Source organism: Notamacropus eugenii, chromosome 5, assembly GCF_028372415.1.
Source record: "Notamacropus eugenii isolate mMacEug1 chromosome 5, mMacEug1.pri_v2, whole genome shotgun sequence".
NCBI classification, from domain to species: domain Eukaryota; kingdom Metazoa; phylum Chordata; class Mammalia; order Diprotodontia; family Macropodidae; genus Notamacropus; species Notamacropus eugenii.
This window is the reverse complement of record NC_092876.1, coordinates 62,217,421-62,244,803: the sequence shown is the minus strand read 5'-3', so window position 1 is coordinate 62,244,803 and position 27,383 is coordinate 62,217,421. Positions and strand designations below refer to the sequence as shown.

Here is a 27,383-nt window from a genome sequence, read left to right as displayed (position 1 = left end):
TAGCAGAGATTAAATGACCCCCTATCTGCACCAGACACCCCTTCCAAGTACTTGTGGGTACTACATTTTTAGGGAGGGCACTGACAAGGAGAGTGTCCAGAGGTGGGCAACCAGGATGGTGAGGACAGGTTAGGGGAACTGAGAGTGGTTAACATGGAGAAAACTTGGGGCAGGGGACAAAGGACAAAGGGAAGGGGGGAGATCTGAACTAAGCAACTAGTAGAAGGTTCAAAGAGATAAATTGTGGCTCAATATCATGAAAAACTTTCTCCCCATGAGAGTTGTCCCCTAGTGGAGTGGGCTGCCTTGGGAGGTGGTCTGTTCCCCGTCACTGCAGGGCTTCAAGCCAAGGCTGAGCAACCACTTGTCCGGTGTGTTGGGAAGGGCCTTGAATTGGACATCATGACTACTGGGATCCTTTCCAACTCTGAAATTCTTTGATTCTGTAAGAGCAGCCTCTTTGAATCTCTTCCCATGGGCCCTGGGTCAAAAAAGCAAATACCTTTCTCTCCCAGGACACAGGAAGTTGGGAGGTGCCTAGAAAGGGAGGAGGAGCTTGGGGACCACTCAGGAGGCACATAGTGGGGCAGACAGAATAGTAGGAAAGCTTTCCATCAGGGTCCCAAAAGGAGGAACAAAGCAGGAGGAAAAGGGGGAAGGAGAAGGAAAAGGAGGCCAACCAGCACCCAAGCTAGGAAGCAAGAGGCAAACTGGCTTCTATTTCAGCCCATGACCACGTCCCCTCTCTCCTGAGTGCTGACTCAGACACCCTCCTCCTTTGTCCTTCCCTCCCCACCACCAATCCAATTAGGGGCACATTAACAGAAAGAAGGTGAAAGTTGAGTCAGAAGAGTCCTGGGTTAGAATCCTGGCCTTGGCCGTTTGACTCTGGGCAAGTCTCTTCAATTTACTGAGCCTAGGTGTCAGTAAAATAGAGATTATAATCCCTTCACTACCTGATTGGTGGCTGTTGTTTAGTCATGCCTGACTCTTTCTGACCCCATTTGGGGTTTTCTTGTTAAAGATACTGGAGTGATTTTCCATTACCTTCTCCAGCTCATTTGACAAATGAGGAAACTGAGGCAAACAGGATTAAGTGATTTAGCTAGGGTCACATAGCTAGTAAGTATCTGAGGCCAGATTTGAATTTAGGGAGATGAGTTTCTTCCTGATTCCAAGCTCTATCCATCACCCTACCTGTCTGGTGGGTATAGTAAATTTTAAAATGCTATGTAAATGTGAGTATCTTTTGTTATCAAAAGGGACTGAGCTGATTCAGAGGATTCTCGGACTGAAAAGGAACTTGAAAGACTATTTTATTCAAGCCTCTCATTTTACAAAGGAGGAAATCAAGATGCGGAGGTCTTAGACAGTACTTGGTCAAGGTCCTATGATGCTGTGACAAGAACTTTTGACTAGTTATCCAGTCTGTTTGAATGCTGATGCGTTTATATTATATAATGTTCCCCCAAGAGAGGCAGTGTAGTATAAAGGTTAGGACAGCAGACCTGGAATTAGGGAGTAGGGGTTTGAATCCTGGTTCCAACACTTACCAATTGTATAAGTTTGAACAAACTGCTTAATATCTCTCAACCTGTCTCATCTGTAAAATGGACATAATATTTTCACTGATATTTCGAGGAAAGTGCTTTTACAGTTGAAAAACACTATAGAAATGAGTTATTATTATGATAACCTCTCACAGGGAGCCAAGTGTCTTACACCAAGGGACTGTCTGGACATGATGCCTTAACCTAAAGAAGTGGCCACATCACAACTTTTAGGCACTGTAGTAAGCTTGGTAGAAGGGGCATATTTTTAAGCATATGTGGTTTTTGGGATCCCTCATGTAACGTGTTCTTCCCACCTGACCTTTCTTCCCTGGTGTGGTCAGCGTAGTGAACTCTGGGAGACCCTGAACTAAGTGGGGTGGGGGGGATGAATAGGGAGAAGGGGAGGGACCCACCTTGCCCTTTTCTGCCCTAACAGGGACCCGAGAAGCAGCCTTCGTCTATGCCATCTCCTCTGCAGGGGTAGCCTTTGCCGTAACTCGGGCCTGCAGCAGTGGGGAGCTGGACAAATGTGGCTGTGACCGGACTGTGCATGGGGTCAGCCCAGAGGGTGAGTGCCAGGAGGAGGGGAAAGGGAAAAACTAGGGTTCTATCAGCCACAAACCACCAGGAGGGTCCTTCCTGGAATGGCCTTCTTGGAGAGGTGAGCCCAAAGGACCTTCCCCAAGGGAAAGCCTCACCCTTGGCCCCTCCACCCACTGCAGGCTTCCAATGGTCAGGCTGTTCAGACAACATTGCCTATGGAGTAGCCTTCTCCCAGTCCTTTGTGGATGTCCGAGAGAGAAGCAAAGGGGCCTCCTCCAGCCGGGCTCTCATGAACTTGCACAACAATGAGGCTGGAAGAAAGGTGAGTGCTCCCCAGTTCTGCCCCCTCCCCATGCTCTGCAGCTCCAAGCAGGGAAAGGATGCTCCCGCTCCTTTGAGGACTGGACCTGTTGGCCCATGAGATCCAATTATCCTCCCATTCTGACTCCACACACTCCCACCATATCCCACATTCTTCCTCTTTCATCTCCTTCCCAAGCCAGCTGCACCAATCTGGGCCCTACATGTACCCTTTCCTCCTTCCTTTGGACCCTCAGACATCCTCTCTAGCTCCACCCCTCAGATATCCCCCTTTACATTTCCCTCTAACCCAGTCATCCCCCAAACCGTGATTCAGAAGACATTCCCTATTATGTCCCCCACCCTAGAAATATATTCCCATTCCTCAAATACCACCTCTACACCTTCATTTCTTTATCTGTAAAATAAAAATGTACTACTAAAAATGAGGGGCTTGGACCAAATGGCCAGCTCTAAATCCAAGAGACTTCTCTATTCATGCTTATGTCTCTGGGACCCTTTGTATTCCCCTCAGATTCCCCCCCCTCTCTCCCCCATCATCACCTGGATGACCCACCCTTCCCTCTTCACCCCTAGGCCATCCTGAACCACATGCGAGTGGAATGCAAATGCCACGGTGTGTCAGGCTCCTGTGAAGTGAAGACCTGCTGGAAGGCCATGCCACCCTTCCGCAAGGTGGGCCACGTCCTCAAGGAGAAATTTGACGGGGCCACGGAGGTAGAGCAGCGGCGAGTGGGCTCCTCCAAAGCCCTCGTGCCGAGGAACTCCCAGTTTAAGCCGCACACAGACGAGGACCTGGTGTACCTGGAGCCAAGCCCGGACTTCTGCGAGCATGATGCCCGCAGTGGCGTGCTGGGCACTTGGGGTCGCCAATGCAACAAGACCTCCAAGGCCATTGATGGCTGCGAGCTACTGTGCTGCGGCCGAGGCTTCCACACCTCCGAGGTCGAGGTGGTCGAGCGCTGCAGCTGTAAATTCCACTGGTGTTGTTTTGTCAAGTGTCGTCACTGCCACCGGCTGGTGGAGACACACACGTGCCGGTGATGGGCTCCCCACGGCCCCCCAGGACGGAGACAAAGGAACAGAAAGATGGTGAATAGAGGGGGAAATAATTTAAAGGCTACCACCACCCCCCCCCAAAAAAGATGCTGGTTGTATTTTTTTTTATGTCTTCATAGTATTTATTACAGAGGTCAGAGGATCCCCACCTCTCATCAACTGATCAGAAGGACACCAGTCCCCCCAGTAAGCCTCCTCAAACTAGTGTTTTCTCTGCCTGTTGTAGATGCAGACTTTTCGGACTTTCAGGGGGAAACACATACAAATCACCACAAGGGTCAGACATCCACACTCCCTGATGTGTCTGTGGGGAAGGGGAGTGGTGTGAAGGAAGATCCCCTCACCCACTGGGTTTCCTTGAGAAGTCAAGAGCAGCCAGTCGGAAGCAGCTCAGGAGACCACTCTCAGAAAATGGTTGTGCTCCTCCTCCTTCCTGTTTCAGAGGCCTCTGGAGGGGCCACAGTGTCCCTGCAGATCAAGAAACCTCCCGCCTGAGCAGATGGAGCATCGAATAAATGATACCATCCCAAAATCACACTATGTCAAGGTTGGAAGACACCCTAGGGAATCAATGAGTCCAATGCTGTCCTTTGACAGAGGAGGAAATACAAATCTAGGAAACAGCTTGTCCGAGATCACACAGCAAGTGACAAAGCCAGGGTTAGAAGCCAGGTCTCCTCATCCCAAGTCCAAGGATTTCACTGCCCCTCAACCCATGTGGAACTACTGACCTACTGCCCCAGAGGAGATAACCCTGAAGAGTCTACATCAGGAGGGTCCCCCCTGAATGCTGAGCTGGCAGTAGCTCCTGACCCATCCGACCCACTCTTCCCTCCAAACCTTCCCCATCACCAGCATATATTCCTACCAGGGGTTAAAAGAGGTGAGGGGGTTCTCAAAAATCTGGTCCTAGACCTTCAGTTTAAAAATGAGGAACCTGAGGCCTGGAAAGGTCAAACTACTTTCCTAAGTTCACACAGGCTGTTATCAGAATTCCTGTCTTAGAGAACTTGGATCCTTGCCAGGGTGCTTTTCCATTGGAGGGGAAGCATAAGGAGGTATTATGTCCTCTCAAAAGACAGGGAAACAGATGCCCCAAAAGGGCCTCTTGCCAAAGGTCATACAGTGAGTCAGCGTCAGGGACAGAACCAGGGACAGGTCTCCTCATTTCTAGACCTTCAGTCATTTCAGTCATGCCAGACTCTCTGTGACCCCATTTGGGGTTTCCTTGGCAGAGATACTGGAGAGGTCTGCCATTTCCTACTCCAACTCATTTGACAGATAAGGAAACTGAGGCAAAAAAGGTTAAGTAACTTGCCCAGGGCCACACAACTAGTAAGTGTCTGAGACTGGATTTGAAATCAGGTCTTCCTGACTCCAGGCTCAGTGCTCTATCCACTCCACCACCTAGCTGCCCTGGTTTCTAGTCCTAAATTTTCCATTATACTCCAAGGCTTGGGCATGGCTACTTTGACTCTACCTCTAGCCTCTGGGCCAGCTCCAGAGAGGCGGAGGTTGTAGGGGGAGAGGAGAGGAGGGAGCCAAAGAACAAACTGAAGAATGGCGCACCCTCCACCCCCAAGTTGGGGGAGAAAGGTTTTCATGAAAGATTGAAAGCTGTTCCCAAGGGATATATTTGCAGCCCAGCCACCAGTACCCACAGCCCACTTAAGAGACTAGGAGCCCCATTTTCTCTGCCTCCCCTCTCTGTGGGCGGTGGGAGGGCTGCATATGGGCTTAGTCAGATTTCAGGCCTCCAGGGAGATGAACCTCTCTAGGGGGTCAGCATCTGTCCCTCTGCCAAGTGTCCTGTCTGGCCCCTTCTCTCCCCCTCCATATCCCTTTCTTGGGGTGGGGCAGGACAGCCATGGAAAGAATGAGTCAGCAAAGACCATCCTTCACAGAGGGCTGACTCCCTTCTAGGCCAAGGGAAAAAACCAAGGGACAGGTACTGAATCCCATCTGAGCCAGGACTGAGGAGGCCCTGGGCCTAGGGAATAGGGGGTGAGAGAGGCAGGGGGAAATGAAGAAGGGAGGAACATTTTCCAGAGAACTAGGACCCATATGAGACATGACAACTCAGCTGGACTGTGATCTTTCCCTCAACATCCCCAACCCTTAGGCTTCTGCCCACAAGGAGCAGTGGGGTTCTCCAAAAAATATCCACTTCACTGAGATCACCAACAATAGACCCCAGCCCATCCCAGAGATTACCTGAGATGAATGACTCCCTGGGAACTGCACCTTAAAGAGAACAAATAAAAAACAAACCACTTTCCAAACCCAGGTCCCTCTCCTCATCTGTTTTTCCAGGACCTACACCCCCAGCTCTGCCCCATGCCGGGCCATAGGACGTCAGAGCTAAAAGGGGCCTTAAATATAAAGCTTCAGAGCTGGGTAAGGCCTCAGAACACAGAATGTCTGAATAGGAAGGTCTTGTGCCCTCCGAATTTTACAGAAGAGGAAACTGAGACCCAGAGAGAAGTGATTTCCCAGAGGTCACAGAGCAACGAGCTCCAAGCTTGGCCTCCTGACTCCCAGACTGGGGTGTCTTCCACTGAAGCCCCTAATTCTAGGTTCAGGGGCTCAGAACTGGATGTCCTCAGCCCTAGGTTTAGGCATGTAGGGAGAATCTTCCCAGGGCCTTGCGGTTTCCCTCCCCATGTTCCCGAGTTTGTTCAAGAAGGGTCAGCAACCTCAGGCCCTGGGCCAAGTTTTCTGCTCATTGTCCATCTAGGAAAGAGGCCAAAGCTGAAGGAGATGCTACAGATAGAGACTCTTGGTGCAGGGCCCTGGCTTGGATGTGGATGAAAGATGAGCTGCATAAATGTCACTGCAACATCCCGAGCCCCCTCGGCTCTGTCTGGCTCCACTCAATTGTCTCCTTCAGCCCCAAGAAGGGCAGGGAGGGAATTACTTATTTATGGAGAAGTCAGATGCAGCCAACAGGCAACCCCTGAAAGGAATGTTGGGGACCTCTCTTCCTTCAGACAAAGGGACACCAGTAAATTCATCAGGAGGTCTCGTGTGGCCATTAAGTGACCATCTAGTCCCCATGAAGCCTGGATTCCCCTTGGAGCTGGGCCAGTCCTGAGAAAACCTGAGTACCTGGGGAAAGGACTGAAGTGGAACCCTAAGTAGCTGCTTCTCATGCTCCCTGGGGACCTCAGGAATGTGCCTGGTGTAGGGCAGATCTCAAGGCAGATATAGCTTCCCGTTGCACAATCTCATTTCCCTCAGCACCATCTCACCAATCAATGCTTCCCTTATGTACTGGCCCACTTCCATTTGGTGCCTCAGCCCACCTTCCACTCCAGGGTGGTGACCCGATCTTCACAGTTTAGAGATGAGGCATCCACACTGTCTGAAGACCAGGGTTGACCTCTGCCCTTGGATTCTGAAAAGATGGCAGCCATGGCCAATCCTGCCTGCTCATGCCTGGGAGCTTTTCTCCCAAAGTGTGGCCTGGCTGGGGCTTGTTCATGCCCTGTAGTCCCAAACTAAGCTCATTACCCTCTCCCCAGCTCTGTTTCTGCAAATTGGTCCTCATAAATCAAGACATGGTCAGATTTTCCAAAGACTTCTCGATACCTGGTGGGTGCCCACCCCACCAATTTCCCCATCTGTGCAGACCTGGGGACAAAGTGAAAGGTCCAAGCCAGAGTAAAGGATACGTCTATCCCCTGGCCTTGGTCCATCCAAGTAACTCCTTGTTGTGTTCAAGGAACTGGCAGTTTGTCTGATCAATTCCCTCCTGCCCCCCTCCAATGCCCTGTGGAAAGGGGAGGGAGGAGGAGAGTGCTCCATTCCCTGGAAGAGGTACCATAAACTCTGGATGCTGCTACCCTCCTCCTGCTGTCCCCTCCTTCTGGGGATCCCAAATCCTTGTTTTTATACTTAATTGCCAGGCTAACCTGACAATTTGAGGGGAAGCAGTAAGACTCACATTGTAGTGGTGTTCACTATAAAAATGGTTATTTCTTTAACTAGGCTGTGTGGCTGTGACTTTGTTGGGGTCTGGGAATGTAGCAGAACAGAGAACAGGCATCAGACTTGACCCTGAAGAAGTCTATAAGGTCTAGACCTGAGCCTGCAGAAACACTGAGTCTAGGCTGAATCAGCAATGCTCAAGAATCCACCTGGATGTAACTTGAGGGACCTTTCCCAAACCAGCTTCATTGAGCTGCTGAGGCCTGAAATTCCACCCTCAGAGAGTCATTCTTTGTACATAGAGCATTGTCCCCTGCTTTAACACAAAGATCAACGGGGAGAGAGTTGCTCATTTAGCAAAGAGATCTAGTGGAGAAGGTTGGAATTTCCCATTTTTTAGAATGAAATTCTCTCCCCGAGCTCCAGAGCCAAGAGGAGGGAGTGCCTGGCCCCAATCTGTGCTTTAGACTTGATTGATTCATGTGATGGTAAAGAGAAATGGGCTTGCAATCACAAGACTTGGATTCGAATTCCAGTTCTGACACACAGGAGGCAAGGTGAGATATAGTGGGGCGGGCACGACCTAGCTGGGTAGTGAGCACTGGAAGTGATATTTGAACAGAGCTTAGCCCCATGTCTGGTACAAAGTGGGTGCTCTAAAAAGTGTTTATTGACTATTGACTGACTCTGACCCTAGAGTCAGTGTTTCCTTTGATGCAGGAATGATGGTAACCCCTTACCACTCTAGGGGGCTTCACCTCAGAGGCCGCATTTGCTCTTCATAGTGGCCTCCGAGAGGGAGGTAGAGCAAGGGTAACTGGACCCCTTCTACAGCTCTCTTTTTAATATCAGAGTGGGAAAGGACTTCAGGGCCACCTCATTTGACCTTCATGTCACAGGAATCCCCTCACTGTAGCCCTGACAAGTGAACATCCAGCATTGGCCTGAAGACCTCTGGGAAGAAGGACTCACCTGTATGGGCAGCCCATCCTAATGTGGGATTGTGCTGAGCTTCCTGATGGAAGCCTTTCCTGAAACCACACCTAAACCTGCCTCTGCCACTTCTCCCCCACCCTCTCCTTCCATTGCTCCTGGTTCTGCCCTTGGGGTGAGATGCAACAAATGAAACCCCTCCTCCATTGGAGATACCTTCTAGAACCTAAATGCTGCTACCATTCCGCCCCCCCCCATGCTGGAATCTTCTCTTCTCCAAGATAAATATTCCATTTCCTTCAAATGAGCACCCCATGAACTAGGCCCCTCACCATTTGGGTTCCCCTCCTCTGGACCCAGTCCAGATTTTTCACTGTGCTTCCTCAAAGACCTGAACACATACCCTAGATATGGTCTGACCAGAGGGGAAGGCAGCAGGACTATTCCCTCCCCAGGCCTGCACACAACTCCTTCCCTAATGGGACCTATGATCCCATAGCTAGTTAGAGGCCAAGGTAGACCTCTAGAACTTGGGTCCCCTGATTCCTGGAGGAAAAGACTATTTCCAATTTCCACTCAGGCATAAGAGGATGATCCCTTTCACACACTCCAGTCCTGAGCCTTCCCCTGAATTCCATCCCACTCTCCATGCTTCTGCAGGATCCACTGTACCCTCATCCCCCACTGCATAATGTAAGCTCCTTGAAGGGAGAGACTATTTTTCATCATTGCCTTTTCTTTCCAATGCCAAGCACAATGTAGTGCTGAATTATATATGTATGTATAAATGTAGATAGATATAGATATATACAAAACTAGCATTTATATAGTACAGCAAAATTTTCAAAGGGCTTTACAAATATCTCATTGATCCTCACCATAACCCTGGGAGATAGGTACTATTATGATCTCCATTTTACAGAAAAGGAAATTGAGGCAGACTTAGAATAGAAGTGACTTGCCCAAGATCACATAGCTAGTAAGTGTCTGAGGCTCAAAATTAAATTCAGGTCTTCAAGGTCCAGTGCTCTATCCATTGTGCTGCCTAGCTGGTGTTCAATACTCAATTCAAAGGTCTGTTGAATGAACAGTTAGATGAAAGAGGAACGATCACATTCCTTCTGGGTAAGTGTAAAACTGGGCCAACATTCTTCTCCAAAATATGAAGGATCTTTTGTAACTGGCACATCATAAGTAGTGTATATAAAAAAGGAGAAGTCTACATTAAGCCACTGTCCCATTTCAATTTAGCAGACAAGCATTTATCAGGCTCTTACTACCTACCAGGGAATATGTATGCTGAGCACTGGAGACCAAAGAAAGGCAAAACACATTCCCTGCCATCAAAGAGAGAAACTTCTCATGGGGGAGACAAGATGTAAATAACTAGATCATACAAGATATGTGCAGGGTAGATGAAAAGCAATGTGAGGAAGGCTAACACTCACAGATGGAGGGACCAAGGAAGTTCTCTTGCAGAAGGTGAAATTTAAGCAGAATGTGGAAAGAAGATAAAGAAACTAAGTCATGGAGGTGAAGGGGCAGGTGTAGACATGGAAATGGACTTTTTTGTTTGAGGAAATGGGAGTAGGCGAATGTAACTGGACCATATGGTGTGTGGAGGAAGTGACATGTAAAAAGTCTAGAATGGAGGAAGTAGGAGAATTTTGAAGAGTTTTAATTTACAAGCAGATGATTTTTCTACTTCATCCTGGAGGAAATAGGGAACTGGAGGAGTTTATTAAAGGTGTGTGTGTGTGTGTGTGTGTGAGAGAGAGAGAAAGAGAGAGACAGAGAGAGACAGAGACAGAGAGATAGAGAGAGACAGAGACAGAGAGACAGAGAGAAGGGGAGCGACAGAGATCATCAGCCAGCTCTTTGGAAAAATCACTTTAGCAGCTGAGTGGAGAAGGGTGGATTGGAGTAGAAAGAGACTTCAGACAGAGAAACCAGTCAGAAGGTACTATAGTAGTCCAGGCACAAGATAAGAGTCTGAAGTGGGGTATTGGTTGTATAAATGGAGAGAATGAGATGTAAATAAGAGATGTTATGAAGACAAAAAAGATAAGATGTGACACATGGGGTGAGTGTGAGTTAGGAATGGAGGATAACACATAGATTTTTGAGCCTAGGTGACTAAGTGGATGATGGTGCTTTCCACAGCAATAGGGAATTTTGGAAGGAAGGAAGGTTTAAGAGGAAAGGTCACAGATTCTGTTTTGGGCATGTATTTGAGATGTCTATAGGACATCCAGTTCAAGTCATCCAACAGGCAATTGGGAAGGGGTGATGAAGGGTCACATTCCTTCCAGGTAAGTATAAAACTGGGTCACTCAGCAGAGAGATGAAGACTTCACCTATAGGTCTGAGAATTTTCTGCTGAGAGATGATCATTGAGCTTATGGGAGCTGATAGGGTCACTGAGCGAAAAGAGAAGGGGATCCAAGACAAAGCACTGGAGAATATTTAAGGACATACTTAAGGGAGCGGACATGAAAGAACCAGCAGTGGAGACTGGAAAGAAGCCCCCCAAACAGTTAGATAGGGGAACTCAGACTCACTGATTCTGGGTGCTGACGCACCAGGTTAGGCATCCCTGGAAATAAAAAGACAAAGACACAACAAATAGCACTTCCTTTTGAGAAGCTCACACAGGTAGGTATCATCCCAGAACTGGGGGAATCGAGGAAAGCTTAGTGGAGGAAGGAGTCCTTGGACCAAGCCTCAGAGAAGAGAGAGAGAGAGCCAGATGAAGAGAGCTCCTTCTGAGGAGAACAGCTGACAGGAGTGCCCAGGACAGTACTAGTGAAAGTGGTGTAGATATTCACAGAAATAAACTGGCATTTGAGCCCTAGAATTAAATAGGTGGAGGGTCACACAGGGGCCGCTAGGGGTCGCCATAGTGCATAGCATGCTGGGCTTAGAACCATGAAGTCTCATCTTCCTGAGTTCAAATTTGGCTGCAGATATATATCAGATGTGTGACCTTGGACAAATCACTTCACCCTGTTTGCCTCAGTTTCCTCCTCTGCAAATGATTTGTAGAAGGAAATAACAAATCATTCCAAAATCTTTGCCAGGAAAACCCCAATCAGGGTCAGCGTCAGACACAACTGAACAACAAAAGGTCCTTTTGGGGTCACACGGCTAGAAAGTAGCTGGGGCTGGATTTGAACTCAGGCCTTCCTGACTCCAGGCCCAGCATTCTGTTCACTACACCACCAGCTGCATCTTATGATCATCCTCCGAACTCATACCTATCATCCTTTATATTCTCCAAAGAGCTTTCACATCATCTTGAGTCTCCAAATAGCCCCTTGAGGTAGTTCGAGCAGGCACCGGGATGCCCATTTCACAGATGCCTCAAGTCACACAATATCAACATCACCAGGGAGGCCAAGACTAAAATCCAAGTCTCTTTCATTTAAACTCCAAGGTCTCCCCTTCCGCAAAGGCCAAGAAATGAAGAATGAGCTAATGGAGAGAAACCGAAGGAGGGTGAAGGGGAGACTGAGGAACAGTGAAAAACAACTGAGAGACTAAGAAAGAGTGAAGACAGAAGGAAGGGGAAGGAGGGGGCAGTGAGAGAGAGCTGGGAGACTGAGGGAACATGGACCATCGACAGAACTGGATGTGGTCTTAAATTCTCCTAAATGTAGAGCTAGAATGGACCATCAAATTCACCTCCATCATTTTACAGGAAACTGAGGCTAGGAAAAGGTCATGAATCGCACTGTTGGAAGTGTCTTGAGCCAGGACTGCAACTCCAATCTTCCTGATGCTCTGTCTACTACCACACCTCTGGCAAATATGAAGGGCAGAAAATAGAAAGAAACTGAAAGGCTGATGCCAGAGATGGGGGGGGGGGGGGGCGAGTGAGCCCCAAGAGGGAGACTGGCGAGCTCCCCAGTGCCAGATAGTTAAGGAGAAGAAAGCCTAGGAGATAGAGATACAAGCGAGGAATTGGGGAGAGAAATTGGGATGAAGAAAATGGGTAAGTCTGAAGGATAGGTGGGTTAAAGAAGGAGCAGAGCCAGAGAGGTAATGCTGGTGGGGAGGAAGGAGACTACAGGTGAAGGGGCCCAGCCTCCTGGTAAAAGGAGAAAGTGCTTCACTCCAGGGAGGAGGTAGGTGAGGAGTGTTATGGGGGAGGGGGCTGAGAAGCAAGGCCTGGGACAGCCAGAGAACAGAAATGACATCATGAGCTGCTCGCCCTCGACCCCGGCCTCCTTGCCAGCCCCATAACCCCCAATCTGCCAGGGGAAGGAGGGGGAGAACCTGCAAGGGCAGGCGCCGACAGGGGAGAAGGATGGGACTCTTCATAGACTGGAGGTGGGAGGGAGCCCTGACCCTGAGCCAGGGCACCAAGGTCCAAATGGCACTATGCCCACCAGGGACGAGGGAGGAAAAGCCTCCTCCTACCCCAAACCTGGGCCCACAGCAGCTTCTTGGGCCCCACTTCGGAGGCAATTAGCAGCCCAGCTGAGCTAATCCCCCTGCCAGCCTTTCCAACATAAACAGGGCAGCCGGCTTGGGCCGGGCCCCTGGGTGCACACTCGCCTCCCTGTTTGCTGAGGGGGGCCAGGCAACACAGGCCAAGAAAAACAGCAGTAACCCCGAGCCTTCTTCAGGTTAAGAGGCGGCCCTGAGGCTCAGCTTTGCCGTTCAGGCCATTCAGGCTGGGAGAAAGGCAGCCTCTGTTCCTAGATGCAGGACCAGCTTGGGGGGAAGGAGGGGAGTGTTGTACGGCAGGAGCTAGGAAAGAGAACAGGACACAAGGAGCCGTGTATTCAGGAGCTGGAGAGAGCCAGGGCAGAGATAGGGCAGAGGGCCCCTCCTCCTTATTTTAAACAGCACCTGCAAGGTCAGAATGCCCCCCTCCGTTACTTCCTCTTCCTCTTGACCATTCCCCAACCAGGCTGAGATGCCCACCTCATCCCAGCAGAGGAATCAGATGCAGCCTGGCACAGTCACCAAAGTGCTGCCTCTAAATCAGGAAACCAAGAATCAAACACTGGCTGCAGAGCCCCCAAGTCATAGGATTTGGGGTGTTGATTTCGTTTTCTTGAACCTGTTTATTTTTTTCTTTTTTCATTTGTAAATTCAACTTAATAAGTATTATTAAATGACTCCTCTGTGCCAGGCACTGTGCTACTTGCCTGTGATACAAAGATCATTCCCTACCCTCAAGGAGTTTATATTCTACTGGGGATAAACAAAGACAAGTACAGAATAGACACAAAGAAAATCAAGGTACTAGGTGAGTATCAGAAACTTCATGGGTGATGCTGGTCAGACCTCAGGCCTGCGCAGAGCTGGAACTGACCAGTGGCGGATGGAGGGATTCCAAGGCACTGAGGGAAGATGGCAGAACATTCCAGACACAGCTGAGACAAAGGCATGGAGGGAAGAGTCTGAATGTCTTGTACGAGGAACAGAAGTGGGGGCAAACAGTAATAATCATACTGGCACAATCTACCTCTCAGGACTGTTTGGGGAAAGGTCTTTGGGCTTTTTTAACTGTAAAGTCCTGCAGAAATGGCAGCTGCCATTCACACCAGAGAATCTCAGAAGCTCAAAATTGGGTTAGGGTGAGACCCTCAGCTGTCATCCAGTCCAGCAACATCCCTGACCAGTGGCCACCAGGCCTCTCCACCCAGTGATGGCGAACTCACTCTTTCCAAAGGTGGCCCTTTTAACATTGAAACAATTCTCAGGGTAGAAGAGTTTTCATCCATGGAGCAGAAATCCGTCTTCCTACAACGTCCCCTTCTTGGTTCTAATTCTACCCTCCAAAGCCATGTAAAATGAGTCTATTCCCTCTTCCACATTTTGGCCCTTCCAATGTTTGATGACAAAGATTGTCTATCCCCATCCCCCACCCCACCCCACCTCTGCTCTTCTCCAGAGTGTACATTCCTAGCTCCTCCAGAAAAACAATGCAGTGCGGGTGCAGGGGAGCCCACATTCATTGGCTCCCCAACTCATCTTCATTACTATCTGGCCCCACTTCTGCTCCCAGCGTAAGACATGCAGACACTCACCTCTAAGCTGTGCCTAGAATGTCCTCCCGTCTCCCCTTGGCCTCTTGGAGCCCCTCCCTCCTCCACTGATACGCAGCTGACCTGATGGACAACTCACCAGAATCGCCTGCCATTTCTACACCACCCACCCACTACCTTGATTTTCTTTGCATTTCTTTGTCTTTATACTTGTCCCTAGCAGAATATAACTCCTTGAGGGTAGGGAGAATTGTCTTTTTTGTCTTTGCACCATGGGCATACTTGCACAGGAAGTCGCACAGAGTATTAAATTCTGTTTGGCTTTTAAAGCCCTCTGTCCCTTGGTCCATTTCTATCCTTTCATCACTCTCCTACCCCACACTCTCGATCCAGTGATACTGACCTCCTCACTGGTCCTCGAACTACATTTTTTGCCCCCCAATTCTGGTTATTTTTCACAGGCTGCCTCCCAGGCCTGAACTCTCTTCCCTCCTCATCTCCACCTCCTGGATTCCTCAGCTTCCTTCAAGCTTCAGCTAAATTCCCATCTTCTGCAAGAAGTCTTTCTCAATCCCCCCTTAAATAACTTCCTTCTATATATCTTTTCCTGCCTGTATCTTGTTTGCACAACATCTACATGCTGTCTCCCCCATGACACTATGTGTTCCTTGAAAACAGGGACTTTTACCCTTTTTTTTCAGCCCTGGCTCTCAGTACAAATACCTGACATGTAGTAAACTCTTAATATATGCTAGTTGACTAACTATGGTCATAGCAAATAGAGTGAAGACCCATGCAAAGTAATCTCAGAGGGAAGGCACAGCAGTCTGGGGGAACTTAAAATTAAAGCTTTGTTGTGAGTTCAGGGTTGTAGTGTAGGAGGGAAGAATCGTTAGCAGAAACATTAGGAAAATGAAAGGAAAGACATTTGAACGAGGTCCAAGAAAGGCCAGACGAGGATCACCCATTCAGGGTTCGGGTGGCTGCAGAAAAAGCAGTCTCTCCCAAGACTGCTGTGAGGAAGGAGATTTGGACCAGCTGCTCAGTGGCCCCAGATGGCAGAACAAGGGAGAGCAGAGGGAAGCTGCCACGAGGTGCATTTCATCTTGACATCCGGAAAAACTTCCTAACAATGGGAGTGCTCCCCAAGTAGCCTGGGCTGCCCCCAGAGCTGGTCGGTTCACCCTCACAACACATCTTTCAAGGAAAGGCTGTACGGATGATGACTCACTGGGACTCTTTCAGGTATGAGTTGGACTAGATGGCTGTCTGACGTCCCTTCCAACTCTGAGATGCTATAATGTGGAACTACAGGGTGGAACCTGGGGCCCAGACAGAAAAGACCTCACTTTGGCAGTGATGGGAGGATGAGAGGGAGGGGGAAAGGGAGGGAGGGACTCAGATCAATGGAAAGTATGAACGTTCTGACTGAGATCACAAAATTCCAGAGTTGTGGGAGGAACTTAGTGGACATCTGATTCAATTCATACCTGAGATAGCTAGTCTTTACATTTTGGGGGTGGTGGTGGTGGAGGGGAGACAAGAGATAGGAGAGGGGGACCTCCCTAGGCCCAATTCACTTTTGAGCCCCCTCAATTATTAGGGGATTTTTTTGACGTAGACATTTCTCTCTTTACATTCCCACCCGTGACTTCTAGTATCGCCTTCTGAGGCCAAACTGAACTAAGTCTGATACTCTGTTCCTTACAGCACCCCTTTGGATACTTGCAGACCACTAACATGCTCCTCCAGAGACCTTTCTTCTCCCAACTAAACCTCTCCTGTTCCTTAACAGATTCTCACATGGCACCATCTCAAGGCCTACTGCCATTCCAGATGCCATCCTCTGGAAGTTTACCAATGAAAAGGGACTACTTCAGATGGCATCCAAACAATACAAAGGACAATGAGACTCCCACCACCCCAGGCCTGGACCCTTCACTTCTATTAATACAGCCTGATGAAGAAGGAAGTTGTTTCAGCTAAGTAAGGAAGCCACTGTTCTTAAGCAGACAGTCCCACGACCACCCAGCACTGTGCTAGCTTGCCACTAACTGAATGACTGAGCTCCGGATATGCCTATGCTCCCCATGTTCAGACTCTGACATTCAAGGCCCTCTACAAGCTGGGGTTACCTTCCGTTTCCAGCCTAACCTAATTTCTCCTTTCGATATATCAAACACTCCACCTTATCAGTCTATTTCCCATATCTGGAATATCCCAAGTGTTCCTCCACCTATTGCTTCATGCTCTCCCTGTACCTGTAATGCCCTCACTCCCTTCACCTGTTGAATTCTGGCCCATACTTTAGAGCCCAGCCTCCTCTACGAAGTCTTCCTTAAGCCCCTTCTCCATCTCATTTCTGCTATCTTTTATGTCTTTAATGCATTTATCCTGCAATGCTGTGCAGCATAGTTATCTGGGTTTGTATGTTGGATGGCCCTCCTGTGCTCCCCTGTGGCTAGGGCTCCTCCCCCAAAATGACCGGATCCACAGGGGTCTTTTGTAACCATCTAGTCCAAACCCCTCCTTTTAGAGAAAATGTTTGGTGCAGTAGATAGAGCACTGTACCTGGAGTCAGAGGAGACGTAGGTTCACATCTGGCCTCTAGCCCTAGCTGTGTGGCTATGGGTAAGAGGCTTAATCTCTGAGACGCACCATCCTCCTTAGTAAAATGGGAATAATGCTATCTGTAGTACCTCCCTCCCAAGGTTGCCATGAGGCTCAAATCAGGTCATGTGTGGAATGCACATGGCCAACTTTTTGGTGCCATATGAGTGAGTCATTACTACCAAGGAAACTCGGGGGCAGAAGGAAGAAAAGACTTGCCCTGTGATGCGAGAGACTAAGCCAGGAGGGCCGAGCTGGGACAATTTTGTTATTGTAGCCTTTCAATCCTGACTCTTTGTGACCCCACTGGGGTTTTCTTGGCAGAGACACTAGAATGGTTTGCCATTTCCTTCTCCAGCTCATTTTACAGATGAGAAAACTGAGGCAAACAAAGTTAAGTGGCTTGCTCTGAGTCACACAGCCAGCATGGCCAGATTTGAACTCATTCATGAAGATAAGTCTGATTCCAAGCCCAGTGCTCCATCTGCTACGCCACCTAAATACCAAGGGGCAATATCTTATCTAAATTTTTTATCTATACCAATGATTGGCTCAACCACAGGCACACTGAAAGCAGTCTCTGAATATTTACAGAATGAATTAATGAAGGAATGGATAGTGTAAAACTGAAGAGTCTTTAAGGGAATGTGTTGGGCCTAACATATCTCATATACTTCCACAAGAACACGTGAGTGTCAGAACAATTGGGGCACAAAGAAATTGGTGGTTAGGAATTATGGGTCAGGGTCAATTTCCCCATCTACAGCAGGTTCAGACTCAAGTCAGTGGGAAGGAGTAACTCATTAGCCACTCTACAGTTCTCGTGCTTTCTCATTCCTGGAAGGCAGTAGTAAATCTGGGAGCTCATCCTTAGATAACTACATAAAATCTTTTTGAGCAATTGAGACTATTGCAAGTCCAATCTCAAAATTAAATCAAAAATGCCTTTGTCCCAGGCTGCTATATAGCCAAGGAAAAACGGAGAAGTTCCTCTCTCTAAGTTTCTTCTGCTGTAAAATAACAGATTTGTACTTGGAGGGGTGCTAAGATTGCTTCTATCCCTACCGTATCTTATAGGTACTATGGCCAGATGGAACAAATTAACAGTAATTCAGTGTGATACTATGGAAAGACCTGTGTGCCAAAGAATGTGTGTTCAGCTCTTAGCTTCTGCACTTCCTGCATGACCTTGGTCAAGTCACAAACTCCTTGAGTCTCTAGCTAAAGAGTGAAGAGCTAAACCCGATCTCAAAGGTCCCTTCCTTTTCTGACATTCTATGTCTTGCAGCTCTGACACTGTGATTCTCTAATGGTGTTGAATTTCAGGTCAACAAGTGAGTGAGTGGGTTACAGGCAGTTCTATTTTAGAGTATTAAAAAAAGGAAAGGAAAGGAAAAGCCTCAGCCTGATTCCATCTCTCGCTCTTTCTTGGTGTATGATGAAGCTGGCAGTAGGAGTTCTAGTCACTGTGGTAGAGAATTGATTTTGAAGGAAACCTGAACTCGAGAATTAGCTCTGTGACCTGGAGCATGTCACATCAACCTTCTAGGCCTCAGTTTCCTCAATTATAAAATGAGAGTAATATTCATATTATCTACCTCCCAGGGTTGTCGTGGAGATCAACTGAGATAACGTAGAAGAGGCCTTTGTAACCCTTAACAAATTATGTCAGCTGTTCTCATAATTACATGTACAGGCCCGGAAATCAGTTTTGCCAGGAGTCTGTGGGATAGGAACTTTCTCCCAGAACTCTAAGGGAAGAAGCATTTGTTCCAAAAGAAAAACAAGAATGACTACAGAAGTGGCAGATGATCCTCTAGTAAGTTACTTCTTAGTTCCTGGGCTTTTACCAGAAGATAGAACCTTTCTTTCCCATTTAAAATTCAGTCTTTCCTAAGATTTTAGCTGGAAGATCAGGGGGTTAGGATCTAGCTTCCTCAGTATTCCAAAGAGAAACATTTTGGGGATGGAGAGAGTGCAGAGAAAAGAGCTAAGCAGAGTTAACACTGATGTTCAATTCAATTCAACAAACATTTACTAAATATCAACCATGTACTAGTTATCACTCCAGAGAAAAATCTATTAGGAGGACAGTGACAAGCCCATATCTGTCCTGGAGAGATAAGGATCCAGGACGGTGAGGGGACTGCAGACCACACTATGGAAGGTGAAGTGACAGTAATGTATTCATACAAAGGATTCACCTTGCTCTGCTTAGCCTCAGTGGATGGCAATATGGAGGGAAATTGTAAGGATGCAGATTTCATCACATTGTTAAGAAAAATCTTTCTCATGACACCCGGCCATCTTTTGGGCAGGTTTTAGAGGTGATTTTTCTTCTGGCATCTGTTGGCCTAGGTAACCTGTCCATTCCCTTCCAATCCTGAAATGTCATGATTTTGAAATTTCATGATTTTCACATCCACTAGGCAGAGAAAGATCTAGGGGTTGAGCTTAGGGAGCTGGACAGAGATCCATAACTGCTTCGTTTCCTTTGTGTCCTGGACTAATCCATGTCCTCTGAATGTCTCAGGGACCTCAATGCAGTACTCATTGCTATCTATCTGTCCTCATTATTCTAGGACCAGCCTGTCTCCTTTTTCTGTTACACAGGTCCACAAACCATAGGATTTTACAACTGGAAGGACCTTAAACCAAATATGCCGACCCCTCATTTCCTTCCCCTTGATTACCCGTCCTGGTAACCACATATCCTCTGGTCCCCTGCTGTCACATTCTCATTGTCTGCAGCTAATCTTTAACACACTTCCTGCCCTTCAAAGTATAAGTAGAATATACCAAAGTATCTACAATAGATGGGAATTTTGTTATCACAGAGATGCCATAAAAGTAATGCAATCCCCTCATCTCACTCAAATCCCCTCTCTACATTGTCTATCTCACAAGGACCTAATCCCATCAAGAGATCCAGGAGTCTGACCTGCTGTAATGTGAAGTCATAGACAAACCAGGTCTCCTCCTCTATTAAAAGGGGAGATTGAACTAGAATTCCTTCCATCTCTCAACTCTGCAATCCTGTGGCTTCCTGGAAGGGGACCCACATAGGCACTGCTGGGGTATGCATGAAACCTTGTTAGAGCCTATTGGTCTAAATGGAAAAAAATGCTTACTACAGGATCTGATCCAGATAGCACCTTCTGATGGCCCCAGCAGGAAGGGATTGATAGTCACAAGTGTTCTCATTCTCATTCATTCCTCTCTCTCTCTCCCTCCCTCCCTCCCTCCCCCACCCCGGGGCCCTGTCTGTCTCTCTTTGTCTCTGCCTGTCTCTCTCTTCCTCCCTTCTCCATCTGTCTCTATTATTTTCTATCTCTGTCTCTGCCTCCCACCCCCCTTATCCCTTCCTGCTTCCCCCAGGTATTACCATGCTTGGATACACCTCCATCTCTGTCTGAAATTCTGGAGCCATCAGAACCACACCTCACCACCAGGGGGCCCTGAAAACCATCTTTGACATCTTCATGGAATTGGATGGCTTTCGTTACTTCTTCCACTAGTACATATCATCTCCTGCTAAACATTGGTTATCCATAAATCCTCCAGAGAAATCACTCAGCACAATGGAGATGCCCTCCTAGTTCTTTTACCATCTCAAGAGTGATTCTCAATCAAGAAATTCTCATAACTGATTGGTCAGTCAATGAGCTTTGATTAAGTGCCTACTATGTGCCAAGCACTGGGCTAAGCGCTAGGCGTATAAAGAGAGGCAAAAGACAGTCCCTCCCTTGAGAAGCTCACAATCTAATGGGAGAGATAACCTACATACATACAGGACAAATAGAAAATCATTTACAGAGTAAAGACACTAAAATTAAGAGGGACTGGGGAAACCTTCCGGTAAAAGATGGAATTTTATGGGACTTAAAGGAAGCCAGGGAAGCCAAGGAAGCCAGAAGGCAGGGATGAGGAGGGAGAGTATTCCAGGCATTCCAGTCAGAGAAAATGTTTGGATGGAGATGGGAGTGCCTTGTTTGAGCAATATGAGGCCAGGGTCACTGGGTCAAAGAATATGTTGGGGGAAGAGGGTTTCAGGTATAAGACTAAAAAGGGGCAGAGTGGAGGGTAGGTTATGAAGGGCTTTGAATATCAAACAAAGGACTTTCTATATTTTCTTAGAGGTAATAGGGAGCCACCAGAATTTGTTGAGTAGGGTATGACATGATCAGACTGACACTTGTGCAAAATCCCTTTGGTGGCTGAATGGAGGATGGACTGGATTGGGGAAAGATGAAGCACGCAGACCCACCAGGATTATTACAACAGTCCAGGCGTGAGGTGATAAGGGTCTGCACCAGAGTGGTAGTAGTGTCAGAGGAGAGAAGGGGGTGTGTTCAAAAGATGGTGCAGCAGTGAAACTGACAGTTCTTGGCAACAGCTTAGATATGGGGGATGAGAGACAGTGAAGAGTCCAGAATGATGCCTAGGTTGTGAGCCTGAGGGACTGGGAGGATTGTCTTCAACAGAAATAGGAAAGGTGGGAGCAAGGAAGGATTTAGAGGGAAAGATGAGTTCTGTTATGGTCATATGGAGTTTAAGATTTCTACTGAATATGTCTGAAAAGCAGCTGGAGATATAAGACTGGAGCCAGCAGAGAGGCTGGGGCAGGTTAGGTACATTTGAGAATCATCAGCACAGCAGTGATAATTAAATCCAGGGCTTTTGATGAGATCACCAAGTGTATATAGAGAGAAGTAGTATATAGAGAGAAGATGGCCCAGGATGAAGCCCTGAGGGACACCTGTGGTTAGAGGGCATGATCTGGAGGAGGATCCAGCAAAGGAGACAGAGGAGAGGTCAGATAGGCAGGAGAACCAGGATTGGTCACCTGCTTTTCAAAGCATAACATGTCCTTGTCTTCTGCACAATTTGCTGAGCTCAAGTCCAGGGACTATAGGACATTAGAGCAGAGACAGATCTTGATAATCACCCCAAACCCCTAATTTTAAAAAGAAGGAAACAGATCTAGAGAGGGGAAATGAGTTGCCCAAGCTGATAGACCCAGGAAGGAGTAGAGGTGAAATTCAAAACCAGTTCCTGATTCTTCATAAAGCACTCTCCTGTACCAGCCTGCTGTATGTCCACATTGAGCTTGTCCTTTGCCCTTTGGGGTATCTCATTATTTGGATTCTTTTGCTATCAAATGAGATAATATTTATAAAGTGCCTGGTACACAGTGAAGGCTTATTCCCTTTCCTTCTGAGATCCTAGTGTCCCAGACTCAGCCATATGGCCCCCAATAGCAGAATATCCAATGGTGTTTTTACAGTACAAGCTGCTTGAACTCCATGAAAATGCTGGTCAGTTATTCGTACGAGGTCAAGCCAAATCTCCACCTAGTTAATTCTGAGTCCAACTCACTCAACGCAAACAATCATGCTGAGTGTGAGTGCCAGGGCCTAATAAACACTCCAGGGATGTCTAAAATACGCCCTGCCCTCACCTAGTTTATAGTATAGTAGGGAGATGACAGAACAAAAACCTTTAACATTTGGCACAACATGCGAAGCCAAGGCACTCTGGAGAAAATGATTAGACTTGACCAAAGTCTTAGAGGGGAGAGGGACCTTACATACCAATCCAACACCTTGACTTTTCACATGAGGAAGCAGAGGCCTGAGTTAAGTGACTTTCCGGGATCACCCAGCGGTAATCTGAAATGCCAGAAGTCCCACTTTCACCACTAGCCATGCGAATGTGAACAAGTCCCTTCACCTCAGTGAAGTGGACCTCAGTTTTCCTCTATAAAATGGCAGCAGTAACTACTCATACTGCTTTCCTTAAAAGATCAAATGAGATAAAGGCTATGAAGAACTTTGTCAACTTAAAACACTAGACTAGGGCTATTGACTTTCATGATTATCATTTCCTTTCCTTAAGTCAAGATACGTGGGGAATTTTTCCAAAACAAGAGTAACAGAGCACAGACACTCAAGTGTTTCCTAAGTGCAGATGCGAAGCACATCCAGCACTCCCAGCACCGCTCATTCCCTATTTAGTCTCCTTCTTTGACCAGCTCTTCCTGGCTAACACCCTGCCCGGCTCACAGAGTTATGGCAGCATGTGCTTGGTAAACTTCTGTATTGGGGCTAGGAAAGGAATAGGCTTGGATAGCAGCAGGTGAGTGAATGAATAAGAATTTGAAAAGTGCCTACAAACATCAGGTAGTTAAATGCTAGGGACACAAAACCTACTGGGAACCAGTTGAAGAGCGGGAACTCAGGGACAAATTAGCTCTACTCCCCACTACATTTCTATTGATATTTCCTCCAAAAAACTAGTATTAAGAACTCAGAGAACTTGAGGCAATGGTATGGCCAGGGTCAGGAGGTGACCCCCTGGCCAAGTACTGCATAAGAGTCAAGAACTATGTTTGAAAGCTAGGGAGCATGAAGATGGAAATAAGCATTTACTAAGCACCTACTGTGTACCAGGCATTCTGCTAAGTGCTTTATAAGTACTATCTCATTTGATCCTCACAATAATGCTGCAAGGTAGGTCATATTATCCCCATTTTATAGTAGAAGGAACTGAGGCAGACAGAGATTAAGTGAGTTCCCAGGGTCATAAAGCTAGTAAATGGCTGGATGACTCCAGTTCTTCCTGACTCCAGGCCCAGCATTCTATACCTAGCACCACTGAGCTGTCACCTGGCTCTCACATCAGCCATATGACTAGAAAAGTCACTTCTCTGAAACTATTCCCCCTTCTAAAAAAAGGAAAAATCACTTTTTAAGCCTTAAAAAGCTATAGAAATACAAATCATTGCCATTTACCAATAACCCAAAGAATGCACCCAATCCCAAGTGGCTGCTTTGCTCACTCAGGGCCCTCTGAAAGCTTGCCAGAACCTCAGTGACCAAGGCAGTCTGCAGCACACTGTTGTAGGTTCCAGGCTCGTTCAATTAGCAGGAAGGAATGGGACGACTGGGACGCAGGGTGCTGGATATTGTACTGCTGCAGGAGGTGCTGTCTGCTATAAAACAGTCAGACAGTCTTGGGAGCTGGAATGGCTCCGAGGCCAAGAGGCTGACCTTCCTTCCCAGCCATATATCTCCAGGAGGGGGACAGGCCTGAGACATCTGAGATAATAAAGACCTGATTGTCTTATCAGCAGTGCTTGTCTCCCCTTTGTCCCAGAAGTTTTAGGCTGCTGGGGCAAGAGGTGCCAGCTGGGGGAGGGAAGAAGGGAAGGATACTACTTATCCTTTCACCTGGGAAATGGAATGAAATGGAAAAGTATTTATTATGTGTTTGTTATTACTCACTAAGCATAGTGCTAAGCTCTGAGAAAACAAATAGAAAATTCAAACAGCATCTGTTCTCAAAAAGCTCACATACTAATAGAATTCATTTAAAAGGGAAGTCATTCTTATGGTGCAGCAACAGAACAGATGGCGAGGCCCACAAGGTGCCTATGAGTACATCGACAGAAGAGATGATAATGTCACGGGGTCTGGTGGGCACAGTGGTAGAACAGCTAAGGCCCAATAAACCTTGGGCTCAGTGGTAGGGGAGTTGGTAAGGCTTGATGGTCCTCTAACTTATGAAAAGGCTTGCAGTTATAGGTTCAGGATCATTGACGGGGTGAAAACAACCATGTTCATCTTGCATGGGCCCACAACCATTTGAAAGAAAATAACAATGATCAATGAAAGTTGTACTTCTCTTCTGTACTCCTGTGTGTGTTTGTCCTTCATTGCCGAAGAAGACCATGCCATCAGAGAAATGATGACATGACTTGCACTTGACTTTATTTTGAGTGAGGGAGGAATGTGCAGGTCACCAGCCTCACTTCTCCTCCAGAGCCATCTGGAGATGACCCAGGATGAGGTAATTGGGGTTAAGTGACTTGCCCAAAGTCACACAGCTAGTGAGTGTCAAGTGTCTGAGGTGAGATTTGAACTCAGGTCCTCCTGACTCCTGCCCTGGTGCTCTATCCACTGCACCACCCAGCTGCCCCTATGTACTCCTGGAGGTGTCTTCAAGGAAGTATTGTCTTTCTCTTATCCTTCATGATAATAGCAATTTACCTTCACATGGTACTTTATATTTTTACAAAGTTTTCCTCATAATAACCTTCTGAGGGACAGAATGATAGAACTAATATTTCTCTCTTAAATAAAAAGAAACAGGACCATGGTTACAAGGTAACTTGCCCAAAGGTCACAGCTCTAAGTACCCAAGAGTCCAGGGAAAGGGCTATTTTCTATATATCAGCAACATCCCTGAAAAGATGATTAATCAGGGCTTCTCGATTACTATAAATTATGTTCACAGTAGTAATCCCTAGTCAAGTGTTTGGAGTTGTTGACACAGTAGAACTATGAGCAGAAGAGGAAAGGGAAAAGAATTCTTTTTTTTCTGGGGCATTGTTTCATTCTGAAATCTTAGAGCTGAAAGACTTAGTGACCAACTAGCCCACCAACTCTTCTTTTAAGACAAAGAAACTGAGGCCCAGAGAAAGGAAGTAACTTGCTCAAAGGCATCTGGCTAGATTAGTTCATGGTAGAGCCAGTACCTGAATTCAGGTCTTTGTGATGCCCAGTTCAGTGTTTTCCATTGCACCTTGCACTTTGAAAAAAAGGTCAGTCATGCTTCAGCACCTCAATAGCCCTACACTCAAATGTGGTTGTCTTTCTTTCAGACCCCAGCAGACACCAACACAGGAGACAGACCTCTACCTCTCATCTAATGATGGACCGACCCTGAGGGAGATGGACAGAGGAAAAGGGAAACCTAGTTGTCTTTTTTGCTGTTAAATCGCCATCTAGTGGTTTTGTTCAATCAATACAAGACTGCTACAAGTTTGACCAACTAGGGTGTGACATGTTTACTGATGGAGTTTGAAAGTTTTCATCTAAATATATGATGGAAATCCTCACCACTGTTTTCCACAAAGCCCCTTCTTACAGAATTACAGAATGCTGTAGCTAGAAAAGACCTTAGCAATCATCCTGCACCTAGCAGAAAGTTTCCCACACACTGGGAATTTTGTTCATTGATGGCTGAGTTAATTCATTGCCCAGGCCAGTTTCTTCCATTAAGCACCTCCTGTTCCAGCCAAATTATACTTCTGTCCTTCATCACCAAAACCAACAACCAACCCCCACAGGCACACTGCCCTGCTGCTTGGTCCGTGTAACCTGCCTCTCCTTGCCTTCTGACTTCCCATCCATCTTTGAAAACCCACTTCAAATGCTACCTTCTCCAGAATCTCTTTCTGGGTCCTCTAACACTAATATTACCCCCCAAAAAATCCTTATCCCCATAAACTTGATAGCACTTTCCTTGATATTCCCTAATGCCATGTTTCATAATATAGATGTTTCATATCTTCTTGCTAAGATCCAAGAGGGCCAGGTATTCATCATTTTTAAACTTTATATCCCTCTGCACCTAGTACAGTGTTCTATGTTCATTGTCAAAGTCTATAAATTCTAAAAGTAAATGCAACTTAAACCTTTATCTGAAAAATCTCAGGGTCCATACAGTAATTGAAAAAAAAAAAGAACTCTGCTGATGTAGTCAAAATATTTACTGTACGCCCCTGGTAAGTCATTTAAGCTTTGGGTTTCCTCATCTGTAAAATAAGGATAATACTGATAATGTCCAAATAAAAAATGCATTATTGCTTTATTAATATTTTAAAGGTAATGCTTCACAAACCTTAAAGCTCTACAAAAAAATGTGAGCAACTGCTATTCAGTCTGATCAGTCCTTAATCATCCTCAACCTCAGCCTGGCACTGGCCCCTACCCATCTATGTGGGGACTGGCCCCCAAAGTGGCTAAACTGCCAACTCTTGCACACTCCTGAAGAATACTAGACTTACTGAGCAGCCTAATTGCCTTCCTATTCTTGTTTTTGGGACTCAAAATCCACTTAGCATCCAGAAAAGAAGCAAAGTACCTTTACCCAGAACGTGAAAAGTAAAGATTTGTAAAGGATCTCAGAACACAGAATGTCAGAACATGGAATATGAGAGGTGGAAAAAATGATAGATATCTAGTCTAACCCCCTATTTTGAAAGATAAGGAAATTAAGATCCAAGGACAAATGTTTGAGGGACAGTCAAAATGAGAAGGCAGTTTCCCTAAACCTCTTGTCCATGGCTTTTTTGCAGGAAGTCATAATGCCTTCCTTAGCCTTTCCTTCTCGCTTGCACACGTTTGCCTTTCTCTTGTCTGACCTGTCATGTAAGGGATATCAGTTTTTCAACTGGCTCCCCTCTCTTGGCCACAGCCACCCCTCCAATTGAAACCCTGGGTCCAGACTAGGTCAATGGCTTTCCCTGACTTCCCATCCTAATCTTTCAGGACATCAAGGCCCAACAGCAACACCCCAAAGAACATGGCCTTTGAAGGCATTACTACCCTCACCTTTGGTACATATCTTCAGCTATGCCCTAGGC

General features: G+C 46.9%; 1 protein-coding gene and 1 long non-coding RNA gene across 2 annotated transcripts in view; both read left to right on the top strand.

Annotated features, from left to right (window-relative positions):
* WNT4 (Wnt family member 4) overlaps window positions 1–7,462 on the top strand; it is a 51,909-nt gene extending 44,447 nt beyond the window's left edge. The window contains exons 3-5 of the mRNA XM_072609220.1: window positions 1,990–2,121; window positions 2,276–2,418; window positions 2,994–7,462. Coding sequence (XP_072465321.1) covers window positions 1,990–2,121; window positions 2,276–2,418; window positions 2,994–3,461 — 743 coding nt within the window. The 3' untranslated portion in view covers window positions 3,462–7,462. The remainder of the gene's footprint in view (window positions 1–1,989; window positions 2,122–2,275; window positions 2,419–2,993) is intronic.
* An 8,428-nt stretch (window positions 7,463–15,890) lies between these two features.
* Window positions 15,891–25,786, top strand: LOC140504376 (uncharacterized). The gene is made up of 2 exons (XR_011967081.1): window positions 15,891–16,327; window positions 25,617–25,786. It is a non-coding gene; the product is annotated as an uncharacterized lncRNA (long non-coding RNA).
* Window positions 25,787–27,383: the final 1,597 nt, after the last annotated feature.